General features: G+C 41.4%; 1 protein-coding gene across 7 annotated transcripts in view; it reads right to left on the minus strand.

Annotated features, from left to right (window-relative positions):
* The window catches only part of clcn3 (chloride channel 3), a 35412-nt gene that overhangs the window by 13490 nt on the left and 4214 nt on the right, over positions 1 to 17708 (minus strand). For 3 of the 7 annotated variants that reach the window (XM_056368646.1, XM_056368648.1, XM_056368649.1), the window contains exons 2-4: positions 14989 to 15170; positions 1910 to 2070; positions 692 to 791 (exon numbers count right to left, since the gene is read on the minus strand). In XM_056368646.1, coding sequence (XP_056224621.1) covers positions 692 to 791; positions 1910 to 2070; positions 14989 to 15151 — 424 coding nt within the window. In that variant the 5' untranslated portion in view covers positions 15152 to 15170. Of the gene's footprint in view, positions 1 to 691; positions 792 to 1909; positions 2071 to 9000; positions 9343 to 11673; positions 11932 to 14988; positions 15171 to 17708 lie in introns of those variants that run through there. The other 4 variants (XM_056368651.1, XM_056368647.1, XM_056368652.1 and 1 more) reach the window with 4 other exon arrangements.

Below are 17708 nucleotides of genomic sequence, written 5' to 3' on the forward strand. Positions count from 1 at the left end.
TCCTTCTCTAAAAATGAAGTGCTTTTCCTGATAGCCAAACAACAGGGACACCTACGGTCACACTCCCTAAATATTTACCTACATCAATGCAAAATGGAAGGTTTTGTAAACAAATCACTACAGGGATGTTAATATATACAAGGAAGATCCACATCATATGGCGGACACTTCTCAGAATAAATATTATAACTATATATTAAAAGTCAATGATGGTCTGAATTAAATTAAATACTTTAATTACATATTCAAGGCCAACGTGTTGCAGGTCAGATGAGCCTTTATCAGCTGTGTTACAGGCTCATTTAGGCAGAAAAATGTCAGTCCATACATCAGACCTTTTTATCTGGATTAAAGCAGGGGAACACAATGAACCCATTTCTTATTTCTCTTCCTTTGTAACTTAGAGAAGCTTCAAAAAGGCAACTTTACTTTGACTAGGGTGGTACAAAGGCTGGTCGGTTTTCTTTCTCTTGGTAGTCGTAAAAACATAAATAATGTGTGGATCAGAGGACTGAACTCTGGTTCTGGTGAAGAAAGTGTGCTTATGAGAAATGGGTAAAAGAGAGCAAAAGACAGAAGAGACAGAAGACTGAGCGTGGGCTGCCTGAGGCGAAGCATGTGAGAGTTACCAGCAGAGGAGACAACAGCTGTGAGTGTGCGTGCTTGTACAGCATGTGCCAATGTGTGTTACCTGAGGCCAGGCCGGTTAACGTCACCACCAGCCACCCTGACCAGGCATCGTACAGGCTCTTTGTGAACTCCCATGCCGACTCCTTTTTCTTACTGTTTATCTGAAAACACAGAGAAAAAAAAAAAAAATCATAAGAAGGTAGATCTTTTACTGGCAGTGATGCCAAAGGTTTGAAAATACCAATGATGAGTCATTCAGTGATCTGCTCTTGCGGCATGATTTCCACTGTTGCTTCAATAAAACTGATGTTTGCTGTAAGGCAGGATAAGACCAGGTTATAAAACCAATGTTTGACCAAGTATTCAAATACCAATCAAATTCTCAGAGTTATCATTTCCGGGACAGCTGCACTAAAGGGCAGGAAAATTGAGTCAATATTTGGATAGACGTGTTGACAGAGACAGGTGAATCAGTGACGAGTTGTGGGCGAGTAAGACGACAGTTTATTGTGTGTGTCCATTCATTCTGGTTCATTCATGACATCTGCACAATTACATTTCTACACTGTCGAGTTCATTCTTGACCTTGGTCTTGGAATTTATTTCTTGTCACTCTACATTTCTACAATAAAAATAGTTGCCTCAAATATTTGATATTACATTCTTCAAGGATCAAGTTTTGTTTTTGTATGTATGTTGGGATGATGGATCCGCTGTTAAGCCTTCGAGCCTAAAATTGCTGATCCTAACTACCCAGTTCTTCTTTTGTACGATCCAGACAAACCGCTGCTGCTGCTGCAGGAAATGTGCGACACATCACTTCCTGTGCAGCGGAGGATTTTTTTGCTGACACCAGCTAACGTGAGATCTTTATGAACTGGAAACGGGCCAAGCCACAAACATACCTCTGACTGCTTAGTGTCAATTTAAACATCTTAGTTACAAAGCACATCCAAGCAGACCCTGTGACATGCTTCAAACAAAGTGTGTCCGTGTCTAACAGCATCTGGAAACTCCTTTCTAATTGGACAGGTGTGTGAAGGTGTAAAACAACAACGTGAATATATCAGAGCTCCGTTATTCCTTTTGTAATGATTGATTTCATCTGGATTAAAAAGACAAGACGCAAAAGACATAAAACTGTGGGAGAGAAACTGGGGAGGCAGGAGGAGGATATGACAGCCAATCAAAACAGGTATAAACCCTACTACCTTTAGTCTGACGAAAAGTCATATGAAAAGTTTGTTTGAAGCCTATGGAGGATTTAAGGAGTCCTCACCTTCCTGTGTCTCTCGCGGTCCTTGCATTTCTCGCGCACCCAATCGATGGTGTGGAAGTCGTCGTAGGTCCCCACACCAGGGATGGGCTCCTCTAGGAAGTCCAACAGGTGTGTGGTGCTGCTGGCGACCCCGCCCCCGTTAGACATGGCGTAGTTAGACCCTGAGCAGGAGAAACAGACAGAAAGCCTTTAATTGAACAATATTCAGTATGATAAACCATATACAAGCAGAATATATACATATATATATATATATATATATATATATATATTATATGCAAGCGTGTTAGGATTTAAAAAAATAAGAAAAGATTGTGATGCGGTTATTTTGGCTGTGCTGCTCTGCTGTACATGTGACCGTTACAAATGGTCCTGAGAAACAGAAAGATCCATCACTGCACTGGCTGCTGCTGGCTGCACATCAGAGCTACATCCCCATCAGAAACACTGCTCAGCCCCGCTGAGAAAAACCCGTAAGGCATTTAGTTCATCATCCCATCTGGAACCGAAGGTAGTGGAGGCTTATGTGCACTGTTGAAACATTTGAACGGGCAAACAGTGCTGAAACACCTGGAGGAAATCTTTTATCCATACTTTGTACAGTCGGAGCTCCCTGCTGGTCTGAGATGCAGCTCACTATGTGTGGGTGGATGTGTGCGTATATGCAGATGGTCTTTTGTATTTTACTTTTTGAAAGTCTAAGCTTTCAAAAAGTCAATCAGCAACCTCTACTAAAAGCTCTTTCTGTACAAACCAGACCTGTGACATCTCAAAATGCAAGTAAATGATGTTTTAATTATATTTAAATCGTTTAGCAGATGCTTTGTTGTGGCGCCTTAGCTTGGATGTCTGGCAGTCTCATTAGTGCTGGTCTGATGTTGTCGGCCTCCTGCAGGCTGCAGAACAATGGGATTGCCTATAGGCCCAACAACCATGTACAGTCAGTTCTCAATGACTTCAACATGATTAGGATTAGTCATGGCACATATTAATGATTAAACAAAAATAAAGCAAACATTGTCCAATGCCTTTAAATAGATCAGGACAGTGACTTTGCTCATAACAACAAGACTTATGAACATAATTCGTCTGATCTGTTCTGGCTGGATACAATATGAGAGGGGACAGCATAAAATACTGGCTGACTAACATCTGCACACATCTGCACACACATGCAAACACACTGACTACAACGGAGAGAGGAATGGTTTTGATGCGGCTGTATGACGATAACATGTAATAACATACTGTAGTTCTGAATCAACAATGGGATAATTAAACATCTTCATAGTCTTCAATCCCCAATTTCAAGTATAACAGACCTTTTTCATCAACTTTAAAATGCACGGTCACGTTTAATCTGGCACAAAGTGTGTTTGATAAAATTAGGGACAATCCGTCCTCCAATGTGAAATTGTTCGAGAATCTGAGCCTCAGCTTCCTACGTGTGATGACACAAATATGTGAGACTTCTTCATCTGCGACACAAAAGCGGCACTGTGTGTAACAACGACAAAAGAGAGACACAGAGCAACAGTTAAAGCCTCTGCTCAAGTGCTCAAAGGAACCAAAAGGAAACTATTTGCTACTGCTCCAAATGGTTATGTGACACATCTCAAGTACAACTTGTTTCTCCTGTCTGTGTACATTCACTAATTTCAGATTAACGGGAGTAATTACCGTGTTTGTTATCGTTAACAACAGGGTTAAATCTGACGCTTCAAAATGAAACAAAAAGAGTACACGTACTGCTACTGTGACTGCGGCTAAAGACATTAAATTCAAAGAAACTGTGGTATTATAAGTCCAAGTGAAAAGGGAGTTAGAGCATCTTTAGCTTTTGTAACATGATCTATTTCTTCCTGAAAATGGAAACGAATAGGCAGGTGATCATTTCAAGAGCACACCGAGACATAACAGGAAAATTAACCACAGAGACAAAAGATAAGAGCCAGAAAAATGCAGTTTGTATTTCACTGTGTCTTTAAGGGAAAGTTAACAGCAAAAAAAAAAAAAAAAAAGTATTATCTTACCAACCGTTTCTGTTTGATTTGCGCAGCACTGCTGAATGTTATATCACTGTTACTAAGTGAGAAATTCAGCCAATGGCAGTGAGAAAAACAGATGCGGCTCTGTGATTTTAAACAACGGTGACTTCAGAATCTTGCATGGAAAACAAGATGCAATACGAGCTTGGTTGCCTGAATCAGAGATGGTAGTTTCTGGAGCCATAGGTAATTATTTATTTTTCCTTCAGACATCAGACCGTAGCATTGAGATGACGCCACATAAACACTGTTATATGTTTAGTTTCAGTCATTTGCACCACTATGAGATGCATCCTTTGGTTCATCCATGCTTTTCTTTTTCTTTTCATTCAGTTCCATGCAGTCTGTCACATATTGGTGCTGCTCAACAAGCAACTGTTGGAAACAGAGGATCTTACTAAGGGTAGAAAACCCCTTCAGTTAGAGTTTGACAGATCACAAAGTTAGAACACTATTTTACCTGATGAACTCAGAGTAAGAAAGAAAAAAAGAACCAATAAATTAGAGTTAGTTTTCTACTTTTTCTACTCCACATAATGTTTATTTGCCTCTCTGCTGGTCATTTTCTATATAGTGCGATCTGTAATAATATGAAACAAAAGTGCCTTAGCACTGCTTTGACTTTGTGGCTTTCATGTTGCTAAAGATAAAAGGTGTGAACACAGAAATGTGGGCGAGACCAATACCAACTGAATGACACACCGTGCTTAACGCTAAGCCCAGAAAACCTTGCAGCCTTCTGAACATCCACGATACATTTTTTTCCTTTATGTTTTTAATCTCCTGAGCATAACTACAACTGCTCATAGCTGTTAACTCTTTGTGATCAACATTAAAGATAAAAAAAAACCCTAACATGGTCGTACACATCTGAATCCTTTTCATTACTGCAACTGCTGCACCATTACCATGTTATTACTATGTAGAAAATGGGCTATAGAGCCCAATGCGCCAGAAAAACAGAAGGGAAAGATTATAAGGAGTGTAAATTAGAAGCTGCTTTGTATCAAATCACCTACATCTCAATTTAGAATAAAGGTTTTTCACGCTTGCAAAATTTTTCCACCCCCCCGAACTGAGACATAAGCAGCGGATAAAGCCGGTTTCCCAAAGACATCTCGCATTATGAATGTGGGCCGTGACAGCGTCTTTGAAAGTGCAGCTTATTAGCTCATATCACTCCCTTTGATGTTTTCTGGGATGTGGGAGAGGAGAAACAAGTCGAAACCCTTTGGTGGGAATCTCATGTAAGAAGCAGAGACAAAACGGTCAAGTACAGCTTTCATCTGACCAGCCGATACATGTCCGCCCCAGTTAGGAGGAAGGAAACGGGGAGTAAGCTTCTACTGTTGTTGTTGTTGTGGAGTCAGCAGCAGTAAGAGTATGAGGCTTGGCAGGGAGACCAATACTATCTTTCTCCATTTTGATTTCAGTGACAGCCGCAGTCTGGACTGTTGGGACGGATGGTGTTGTGTGTGTTTGAGTACAGGGCCGGTGGGACGGTGATGACTCAGTTTTTGACTCAATGACAGTAGCAGTTTGATATGGAGGTTTGTTTTTTGTTTTTTTTTTCCAAAGGACTGAGAAAAAACTTTATAGACCTGTCAAAAACAACAAAAAAACTGTTGTTCTAGTGGGTAGTGTGACTTTATAACACCATCTGATTTAAAGGGAATTTTGGTGATTATTTTATGGTTCTTACATTATCCGGCTAATTTCTTTGAAACGCGCTTCATTCAGTTCTGGCCCCAGTTATATTTTGCACATGTAAGCACCATATCCTGGTTCCACAAACCTGGATTACCTCTTTTTCTAGGTTCTGCAAAACCTAACTGGAGTTCAGCAGAGTAACACAAATGACAAAACTAGGATACTTATTTAGTTAGCATACTCACTGTTGCATTTACCATTTTGCCAGAACTTGTAATCCGCGTTGGATAATTATCCATGAATTCTCCTTTTCTTGTAGCTTTTGAATTCAGATTGTAATTTGAGATATTCCATTTATTTTTAATGCTGACCAAGCTAGCCATTATACTACCTGTCAGGGGCTAATGTGTTGCAAATATAGCTTTCTAGGTAAGTTCTGTAGTTGTAAGCTATTTTTACTCACTACTTTACTCTTGTTCTCTCTATGAAAATGTATAATTTTCTATAGGAGCTTAATGCTTTCGCCAGTGATACTTTGCTTTGTTCCTGGTATCAGGGACAATTAAACTATTTTGACAGCACTTGTGAGTCCAGTTTTCTTGTTTTATTCGTTTTTTCAATACAATTCTTGTCTTTAACCTTTAATTGGTGGAGTGTTCAGCTTGCTGCATAGGTACGCACAGTGTAGGATGGAAGAGATGGACTTAGTCAGTGAGGGTTTCTCTCCTTGTAAGACGTCTTTCCAGAGATCAGAACGTGATGTGAAACTATGCTGGAGAAGTTTCTTACGCTGTCAGAGCCGCATTGCTATAATGAATCTTGCTCCGAAAGGACTGTACAGCCTGTTCCCGTCACTATATCTTCAGTTCAGAGCACAGCTAGTTTCTGATGCCCAGAGCCAAGATGAGGAGAGCCAGAATGTTTATACAGGGATTGATATGAATTGGGGACACTGCATTTTATATTGATTTTTTTAATAGGCCTTTCAAACCACCTATTGTATGTGGTAGTGATGATAATGACTTTGGACTCCATCTTGGTGAACCTTTATGTGTGTAATGGGCAATAAAGATTTAATTCATTCATTCAAAAATCCATGCTTAAATATTAGTGAGCAACTTTCCAACTACCACTCACTAGTTGCAAATGTTTATAAAACTAAACAAAATCTAAATTAGAAGAAAATATATGAAAAAATCTTTGTGGTAGAAACTGACTGCAAATATGTAATCTTTCAATAAATCTACACCTGAAGGACCTACATGCAGGTGAAATGTACGTCACTGACGACAAGAGAGCAGAAAGATGAGACTGCTGCTCTACACTGTACAGAAAGGATGTGGATCATTTAGAGGGGAACATTTTCAGCTTCCACTAAGAAAGCCGAGGATTTGACTGATGAGAAACCAGACAGGCCCCTCCTGATGACGCTGCACTGCTGTCCACCGTCAGCCAAGGCAAGAGCGCGGAGCCAAGCGAGGGTGATGCCACGGAAAACAGAAACCGAAGGCGATTGCATGCGAGCATGTCGCCAGCATCGCACCCCAGTGGTTCAGCAGGCACGCAGACAAAAGACACACACTCACACACACACACACACACACACACACACACACACACACACACACACACACACATAAAAATAAGGCTGTCTTTCTCCTGTGCATTAGTACAGTGACACTGCGATTCTGTTCAGACTACATCACGGGCAAAAAGCCACATCAGCGCACACACAGGCATGCTAACTGTCAATAACACCACAAGCTGACTGTCAATAATACCACTTCTCTAAATGAAAAGCTTTTGACATGGCTTTCCTGTGTAACTGTGAGCAATGAGATGAGAAGCGACCATCAGTCAACTGCTTCTTCCAACCACTCCCGCATCCCTGAGTATTAGGCCTACTATACTACTGTTAAGTAAATCAGATCAGCGAGGTTTAGAAGCAGCTGGCTGGAAAACTGTGGGTCAGCGGGGTTGGAATAGGGTTAGTCTGCTCAGCCATCATGTGATCAGCATCATAAACTGACCCTGACAACCTCCTTATAGCCTGAAGAGCCCTGTTGTTGACTGATGCCAGCCTGATGACCAGACTGGAGGAATCCCCGGAGTCACAGGAAAGGCTAATGGATAACTGATCAAAGTCTGAAAAGCCTGTGGACTCAAAAGACCCTTTTACACAACTCTCCTCTGTGTGTTTACATGCGACAGGCTGGTTTTGGTAGTTGAAACAAGGTCACAGTGTTTAAGGTGACTGACCTTTTTTTTTTTCAATATAATAGTATACACACTATACGCTTTCTTTCACCACTTATTATAGAAGAATCGTGGCTAAGTGTCTGGATTGCAGGTCCTGTTCAAACATGACCATGACATAGAAAACTGGCAGAAGATACGTGGGTAAAGCTAAAAAGAGTCGGAATAGAAAGAGAGAGATGAATGTGTTATAAAATGTGGTCACGTAGAAGACAGAAAAAAAATCCCATTTCATTCAAAAGCTGTGAGAGGACCACACATTGTACTGAAGACAGAGGAAAAAAATTCTTAGATGTCTGCAGGCAGAGGCTGTTGTCCAAAGTGGATGTACGCAGCAGTGGATGTGTCCTAAACTCACTAGGGGCCTTTTGTCTCTGCTCACTCACCATAAAAATCTAACAAGGCCTGGAGGAACCAACTGCACACAACTGAAGGGAAAAACTCCCTGAAGGCCACACAAGAAAGACAAACAAGCATACAGAACTCAAATTTGTTAGATAGAAAGAACAAAAAAAAAAAAGCGCGGTCATTTGTCATAATCTGACTGCACTGTTATGTGTGACATGGGCTGACGTGCTGAATCTGGCCAACAGGTGTCCTCACACTGCAGAAAGGTTGCTCAGACAACACAGCCTAGGTCCATGAGCATCCACATATGTGGCAGCCACAGCCTGTGCATGTGTTTCTGTGAGGACATTAAAATGGATGCCCATGACGGTCTCTTTAGTTGCTGCTGCTTAAAAAGGCCCAAGCACGAGCCTTCAAACTAAATCAGGCCTTTCCTTTATCTTTTATCTCTGTGTGACGTGCACACACACACACACACACACACACTGCTGGTTAATCATCCACAGAGAGGTGAATGATGAAATAAGCTACACAGCTAGCTGTTTTGCTGCCACAGAACAATCAGCGTTGTCATTAGCAATGGCAGCTCCTAATCCATACAGGCTCTCCGGTTTCCATGCCTCACCAGCAGCAGAGGAGGCAGCGTTGGCTCAACCTGCACCGTGTCTGCCTGCCATATGGAGGCATGGACTCAGTGTGCAAAAGGGAGGAGGACGGCCTCTGTCATCACGAGGGGGAATTGGAGGGAAGGGGGAGAGAGAGAGAGAGAGAAGAGGGGATGTGGCGTACCTTTTTTAGGGATCTCCTGCAGGGGGATGGTGTCCCCTCCCCCGTCGTAGGGCAAATAGGGGTCGGCCGCCGCGTCCTCCTCCTCCATGTTGACAGCCGAGACGGAGCTAAGCTAAGCTACGCTTCACTACGCACTGCTCGCTGTGTGTGTGTCGGTCGCTGCTGCCGCTGCCATGTTTACCGGAGGAAGACAAGCGGGGCTGTGTGTGTGTGTGTGTGTGTGTGAGTGACTGAGTGAGAGAGTGAGTGTGTGTGTGTGTTTGAGCGGAAGAATGTGTGTGTGTGAGTGCACAGTCCTCTTTCCCTCCCCCTCCCTTTTCTTTCTCGCTCCCTCTCCACTGCAGCAGCTGACTGCTAGAGCTGCTGATGTCATCTCTCTCTCTCTCACACACACGCACGCGCACACGGAAAGGCGATCACACCAGGCCGGTCAGCCCTGCCTGCTTGGTTGCTAGGGGAGATCAGTGGGCCCTGCCTGTATGGGACAGACCATGGTGCCGGGTCACAGGGGTGTGTGTTTGTGTGTGTGTGTGTGTGTGTGTATGTGTGTGTATATGTGTGTGTGTGTGTGTGTGTTTGTGTGTGTATGTGTGTGTATGTGTGTGTGAGAGAGGGAGGGAGGGAGGGAGGTGAGGTGGAATATTCCATTCTGAACAAGTGCAGGGGGAGTGACAGTATGGAGGATAAATGGGAGTTTTCATGGCTGAGGAGCTTGATGACAGTTGTGCTACACTGTGAGGTGCATGACTATAAAAGAACTGTAAAATTGCTCAACATTATTTGGCAACAATTTTAAGAAAAAAGCCAAAAGCAACCTGCTGTTTTCTGCCTCTCAAATGTGAATGTTTCTTTCTTTTCTTTCCCATATGAAACAGTGAATTGAATACCTTTGGTTTTAGACTGTTGATTGGACAAATCAAGCATTTTCAAGTAGGGGTGGACAAATATAGTTTTAAAGGGCCAATGCAGATGCCGATAATTAGTAATCAAGGAGATCAATAGGTTATATTTGGGGCAAATTCCAACATTTTATTTTGAAAAGTAAAGTTCAGGGAGATCCTAGCAGCATTTCTTATAAACCGAACTGAACTTCTGAATAGATTAAAACAATTAACTAATATTGTAGGCATCCAATACAGCTCAGTACTTCCATTTCAACAGCAGCAGGTTGTGGTGCAGGAAACACAGTTTATTTCCTGTGAGATGGCTCCTGTTTCTCTCATAGAAGCTTTAACACATGATGTTACATATGCTAAACCTCCTAAAGTTAGCTAGCTAACTACCACCATTATTACCATCATCAGCTATAGCATGTAAAATCACCAGCTAAACAAACTCAATGAATGTTTTACGGCGACAAAGTGCATTGTGTGAGAACTTGGGGTGGAGGAGATTGTTGATGTTTTCACCTCCATTGAGTGAAATCTCTCATCACTTCTGCCCTTCATTAAACAGGGGTTTTCTTTTTATGCTTGTGTGCTACATGAAAACAACAAGCTCGAGCACTGATGTTCATTTCAACTCTACTGAAACATCTGCATTCTTCCCTCTGAAAAAACAGCCTCCTGTCTCAGCTATGCATCGCTTTGCTCTGCGTCCTGTTTCCCACAAATACGAACAAAACACAAATATTTACAAAGATTTCCTCATGACATATTAGTTGCAGGTAAAGGAGCACCAATGCCATACACTGGATCAGCCTTAAGGCCAATGTGCATCTTATTAAGCAAATCAGGTATCAGCCAGATGTGACCAAACCATATTAAATATAATTTCTTTGCCAATGTCATTCTAAAATTACATTCATTCAGTCATGGCGGGCCACTGTTATTGCCATAGTAACCCCTGGCCTGATGTTACCTTACTGCTGAGCTCATTTGTAGTAAATATGATCTCAATGAGCTCAATGCAATGAGGTATTAAGATTTCAGAAGAGAGAAGAGAGCAATTATATCCGTATAAGTAGGAATTGACATCAGGAATGACAAAAAGCAGATCTGCGAATCTGTAGTTGCAGCCCTGAAGGATAAAGGATAAACTCATCTACAGCAGTATTTTTCCGATTCGACCCATCATCACTTCAAATGAAATGAAAGAAAGCTTTGTGACTGCAAAAAACAAGAAATAATATCTGCCCATGGGAGTTATTTGCTAATTTGCCTTGTAAACTTTGGTGATTTTTAAATATATTCCACTGAAGCTATTGCCTTGTCTGCAGTATGCAAAGAGAAAATGAACTGCAGCAAGAAAGAGTGAGCAAAAACTGGCTCCAACATCAGACACATAGCAGTTGCTCAATCTTCCTTTCTCGTGTTGACTCTTCAAGGAGGATATGAAACCACAACATGTGAGATATCATCTGGACATCTCATAGTATATGTAACATATTGCAAGAGAGAATTTACCGACTTGCACAGAGGAACGCCGCTTACTTTCCATCCATTACATGATTCAGAACCGGATTACATGGGTAAAATCCAAACGGGGTCACAGAGTTACTGTATTTCAAGGCAGAAGGTGTTTTGTAAACTTGGTGTAATCATGTGTTATTATATGAAACAATGAAACAAAGTCATGTCCTTCCACATCCTTTGTAGTTCCCACGCTTAAACACTGGTACCCTGATACATAGAACAACAGCCTGTCATATGTTAAACCCCCAGGACCCCTTACCTTTTAGCAGGGCTCCCGTCGCTAGACAGTGGCACAGGTGATGTCAGCCATAGTCTGTTATCACCCTCCTCAACAAGCCCCGTCAGGACTTAAAAACAACAAAACCACAATATGGAGTTTTAAACAGAAAGTCTTAAGAGTTTCTGTAATCCAGTGAGTTAAAAGAAACAAGACTAAATCCGTTTCAGTTCAAGAGCCAAAGTTTTCCAAAGCCAAACAAAAGTTTCTGCAAAAATCTCCATGGGGCTGTGGAGCGAGCCAGCCCCCTGCTCACACTGCAGACTTAGCCGAGAGGAGGGCTTTACAAGCTTTCCTGTGAACCCACCCCTCACCATTACGTAAAAATAGCACAGGGAGGCAGCGGCAGGCAGCACAACAACTTCAAGCAGTGACATTCATCCAGAGATTTCCTGAAACACTAGTTCACACCGGCTGGCAGCCAAACTGGTTCATGGGAATGTAAGAGCATGGCGACATGTCACACACAAATCGAGACTGATGAGACAGGTAGGTGACACAATACAGAAGTAAATTACAATAGACAAATCTCCACAGTATAATAGTATCACTTATGTGTTGTGTATCTGCTTGTTGCAGCTCTCTCTGTATTTGCAGGAGGAACGACAGTGGAAGTGTGGGTAGGTTAGGGTTACTGTGTGCTTTCACCTTTTGTGTTTAACTGCCCAGAGGTCCAGTTTCACGGTAAAACAATAAGAGGCAAATCACCAGGCAGAGACTGGAGACACTGAAATGTAAGCCAATCCCTCTTACATAAACACACATACAGTATATAAACACAACATCTGATACTTCTGTTAATACGGCGATTCGGCAAAGACGAAATACAAAACTCATAAAGACTGCAGAGAAAATGCCAAATCCCAAAAGCAGCAAAAATAATTTGCAACAGCTTCCCGGAGGATAAATCCTCGAGACTCTGGTGAGCCCCTCACTTTCCTTCAAGCTCCAACAACATGTGAGAATTCACACTTGTCCACATGACTTGTCAGAACAAAACAGGAACAGCTGCGATCAGGCAACTTGAAGCAACTGGTGCAATTTACTTTCATTACAGTCTTTTAAATAAATGTGTATTTTATGTGTACTGTATGTTTATTATAAGCCCTGTCAGCAACCCTAAAACATTAAACTGAATCATATAAAAAGGTGGTTAATCCTAATTATCCAATTCAGACAGACAGAAAATAACCTCTCTGCTCAGCCAACACTTGAGACAGAGTATGTACAGGACAGAGTGTTTTTATCCCGAGCATAAACACACTAGTTTGCCAGCTTCAGCGCTCTATCTGCATTCAAAGATGGCAGGGATTTCACACAAAGTCACACCAGCAATAATTTCAGTATGGAAGCACTGAAATTAAATACAAGCCATTCATGTTTATGGAGCCAAGTTCAGGCAACACCTCTAACACAACCCTCAGCATGTGTGTTTTCTGTTTGATGAGCTGCAAGTCAAAGCTGAAGAAATGGGGGAACAAGAGAGGAATCAGCATATTTACTCAAACCAGAAAGAACAAAACAGGATGCAGCAGATCGGGTGGTGAAGGGACACCAGATATACCAGACTGGGTGCAACTAGGGTGCTGAATGAATGAGAAACAGGTGACAGCGCTGGTATGGCAGGTATGACTATATTCATGTAGCATGGCAGCCAAACGAGCAGAAGCATGGCAGCAGTCTTAACAAGGAATGAGCTAATGATCTAACTCAGCAGAAAGCACGATGGTACAACTTGCTGTTTTAAAAGTGCACCATAAATCACTGGTTTATTTTAATAAGCTAAAATCACTCTGTCTCACTTGCGCACCATGCCCCACCTAACCTCTTCTATATTTAGCCAGTCGATGACGCATTTAGGAAAACAAAACAAAAAAACACAGGCTCTGCCACGTGTCTGTATTGTTACTACCAGCTAACTTTTATTGCTGCCTGACAGGATAATCTACGTAAGGCAGGAGACAGAGAGGAGGAGGAATAACGTGCGAAAGGTCAAAGCACACATAGAAGATGTAGCGAGACCACAGAGTAAACTGCAGGATACAGGAAACAACAACATCACAGAGGTGATCGGGTCAAGGTGTCAAGATAGAAACAGACGAGCAAACAGGAAAGAGGAGCAGGCAAAACTGTGAAACCATGTCAAGTAATGTTTGGCACAGGAACAGATGAAGTTATGGACAGAACAACAACTACAACAAGACAAGTAAGACGACAAAACAAATGACTCTAGGTGAAAATAAACAACTTAAAATAATTAATAAAAACTGGATTTCCTTTGAGAGCCTTGAAGATGGTTATAAAACAACGTATTAATTGATATTTAAATGGAAAATACAAAGAGGGATTAATACGATTGTACAATTAGTGAATACTGTGAATTAGTCTAGTTATTAGATCTCTAAATAACAATAAATATGCATAGATAGAGCGATTAAAAAAACTGTAAATGAATGCCTGTAGAAATCTAATGTCATCTGAACTAACAAATTTCAACAGCACAGCTTTAAAATGGGAAAACAATTTTCCGTTTCCATTTCTATTTATCCAATCCTCAATTTATTTTTAAATTGATTTTGGGAGGAACAAAAAATCTCATTCAGTTATTGATTTCCTGAGCCAATTCTCTTTACTCATAAAGACTAAGATGCAGTTGAAAGCTTCTTATCGTGAGATTTAAGTTTCTAAAAGCTTACCTTTTAAATTATATGTCACATATTCTCATGAGCAAATTAGTTATTTTGACTCTCTATAGCCATATATATACATTTTCAACCTAAATATCAGTCAATAGTTTATAACCATTTGTGAGGCTCAGTGGGTCAAAATGGGAGCAGGACGATCATCTTGAATGATGCTGGGTAGCAGGTGTCTGAAGGGTGTGACAAGGCGGCATGTAGAGCAGCTGATGGGTGTGGATGGAGATGAAGAAGGGGCAGATGGCAGAGCGACTGTGTCACAGGACAGCAGCACACACAACGGGACACACACTTGATGCATCTTGACATCAGCAGTGAGGTGATTCACAACCAGAGCAGCAGCTCCCTGCTTTGTCAGCTTTGTCTGGCCAACCGTGAAACCAGAAGATAATCGATTTTGGACTTGAAGCGCAGCAACTGAAAGATCAGGGCATGATGGCAGGCATCAGCGAGACTTCAAGCAAAGATCCTATCTGATTGGAGAGTGAGGGCTGGGGGGTCATCAAGCCTGGATCAAGGAAGGGAAGCTCAAGAGATCCGGATTTGGGACCAATCAAACTGCTAGGTGAGGTATGTGGAGGTATCCCGTTCTCCCTACCTGGGGAGGCAGCGTCTCCATCCAGCAGGTTGTCGTCCTCGGTGGTGTGGAAGTCCATGATGACGCCAGCTCCATCCAGCAGCTCCTCGTCGCTGCTGGCGCTGGCGATGCTGTTGTAGCTGTTCCTGCAGTAGCCTCTGTGGTACAGCTGCTCCGACTCCATTTAGCAACACGCCGGGGCCCTGGATGATAAGGAGGGAAGGAGGGAGGAGGGGAGTGGTGGAGATATACACACCGTGTTGTGAGGAGGCTAGATTATAGAGTCTACAAGGCGGCGTGAGTCTATCGGGTACAGAGATGAGGAGGGTAGGTTGTTAACGTGCATACTGACTCACAGGTAAACAGCAAACACAGATGTACACAGTGTGGCCGTGATGGATGAGGTTATAGTCACACAAACAGATATAGTCCAGAAAATCAACTGTCATTAGTTGAACAACACAACAGACGTAGTCGGGCGCCGGAGCTAGTCCTCAGACCAGCTTACAGTTTACACAGACAACAAAAACCAAAGTACAACCAATTTGTTGTAAAGCTTAACTAACAGTACAAGCTGACAGTTTTTTTTTGGAGGATGAAGCAACCAGCACTGGAAAACCAAAGGAGCAATAGTAAGTGAGAAGTGCCCACAAAGTCTTTACAAAGTCTTTTCATATATATGACACAGAGAATTTGACCTTTCCTCTATGTTTCTGATGTGTGTAGATTTGTCGTTTTTCCTTGCCTGCCATTTTCACCTTTCAGTGCAATACAACGCTCCGAAAGAATAATGCCTTTGGTCAATATTTGAAAAAAGAAATCCTACATATATTTTCAATCTGCTTCTCATTTCTTTTCATGAGCAAGTGTTATTTTGATTTATAGAAATAACAAGACAGACATACAACAGTCAACTACATTTCCAAGCTGTAAGATGAATGTGGACTGTCGGGGGGGGACTCATTTGACCTCTGATTGTAGACTTTAGACGATCGATAAATCCATTGTAAATTATCATTTTTCACACTCGCTCTGGTTTCTTGGTCACATCTGACAGAAAGTCAATACTGCAGCTAAGAAACAGCCTCCATTCTTTCATTCTTACGTCCATATCGTATCTATTTGTAAAGCTTTATTTTACAGGTCTGTAGTCATTAGGTATCAATTTAAGGGTAAATAGGAGGGTGTAGAATTGGTATACTTTCGATTAATTAACTCCAATTAATTGCTGGTGTAACCTGGACAGTCTTTCAGCCAGTGCACAAGCATAAATGTGAAATATGTCTACAGGCAAGGATTAAATTCAGCACATATGGAGAATAACATTTCCAATAATGACTTAATACTTTAAGAATACATGGGTTTAAATTGGGGTTTAAATTGAGCTTTTCTAGTAATTTTCATTTACATATTTCTTTCCTGGAATCACCTCAGGAAATTATTCAGAAATGAAATGTACTATGACGGAATGAATCATGGCGTTTGTGGCATTGTGGTAAAGTAATGTTGCAGTTAAGGTTTGCAGATTATTTGCTGAAAACTGGCCGGACTGTTTGGCTTAGTGACCAGGGTTCGTCTGCAATTTTGTAAAAGCTTTTAAGTTACATTTAATGTTTCAAACAGAATAAAATTTGAAAATATTTAAATTATCTTTTGAATTATTTAAATATCTCTGATTGTGCACTTTGGCAATACTGCATGTAGCTAGGAGTGAGCTTCCCATTTTTTCCCTTTTTAGAACTTAACTTGTTTGTTTCCTTCAGACAATAACTTACTACATTTTAAATCAAGATATTTGGCAGTGATAACATAATGAACAAAGAACATTTCTGTTCACATGGCCAAGTGGTGTATTTATAGACTGGGGGATTAAAACGACACACGGACGTCCTCCCTACAATGAGAGGATGATTATGATAACAATGCTGCTGGACCAAACACAGCAGAGCGGCATCGACACAAAGCTCATCACTTGCTCTCAAACTTTGCCACCGTGTGGAAAAGTTTGGAAACTACAACAGAACGTGTAACCACAAACGTGACTCAGGCGGTGGCAGATTTTTGGCCTAAAATGACCTCCACCAGGCCGAGCACAATGACAGTCCAATGACACTGGAAAAATTAAAGATAACCTGCAGATATTTTTAGGAATATCAGCCTAGAGATACGATGAGTCACAAAGTAATAAAGAAAGACATTTAATGTGCTCCAGTGCTGTAGCCTGACTGATCTTCACTAATCCTTTACGGTCTGATAGCTGACTCCATATTCATCTGTGTCTCTGTGAAAAAAGACCTGAGCATAATGGATTTCTAAGCTCCCTCCATATCAACCTTAGTGGGTTCAATTTCCTACTTGATCTTAATTTTTTTTTTTTCTTTCTTCATTTTTTCCCCTGTGGTGTGATGTGGCCTTTTTAAGTGAAAAAAAAAATAATAAGGAAAACAAAAGTCAGCACAATTGATTTAGGAAGAGAGAGGATTTCACTTCTTCTATAGAAACAGTTTCAGTCAGGAAAATAAAACCACTTTTTTTCCCAGTGAATAGAGAGATTATAAAAAGCGAACACTTCAGCAAGAGGAGAACGAGTGTGTGTTTGTGAAGTCGCTAGGTGTATGGCCAGAAGTGCAACACAGTACAGACCCACATATCACACAGTCACATATCTTAAATAGACTAATATCGACCACTCCAGTCTTGACTTATTTTATTTTACGTTTAAAAGCGGGTTGCAACATTAC

Source organism: Seriola aureovittata, chromosome 23 (assembly GCF_021018895.1).
Source record: "Seriola aureovittata isolate HTS-2021-v1 ecotype China chromosome 23, ASM2101889v1, whole genome shotgun sequence".
In the NCBI taxonomy this organism is placed as follows: Eukaryota; Metazoa; Chordata; class Actinopteri; order Carangiformes; family Carangidae; genus Seriola; species Seriola aureovittata.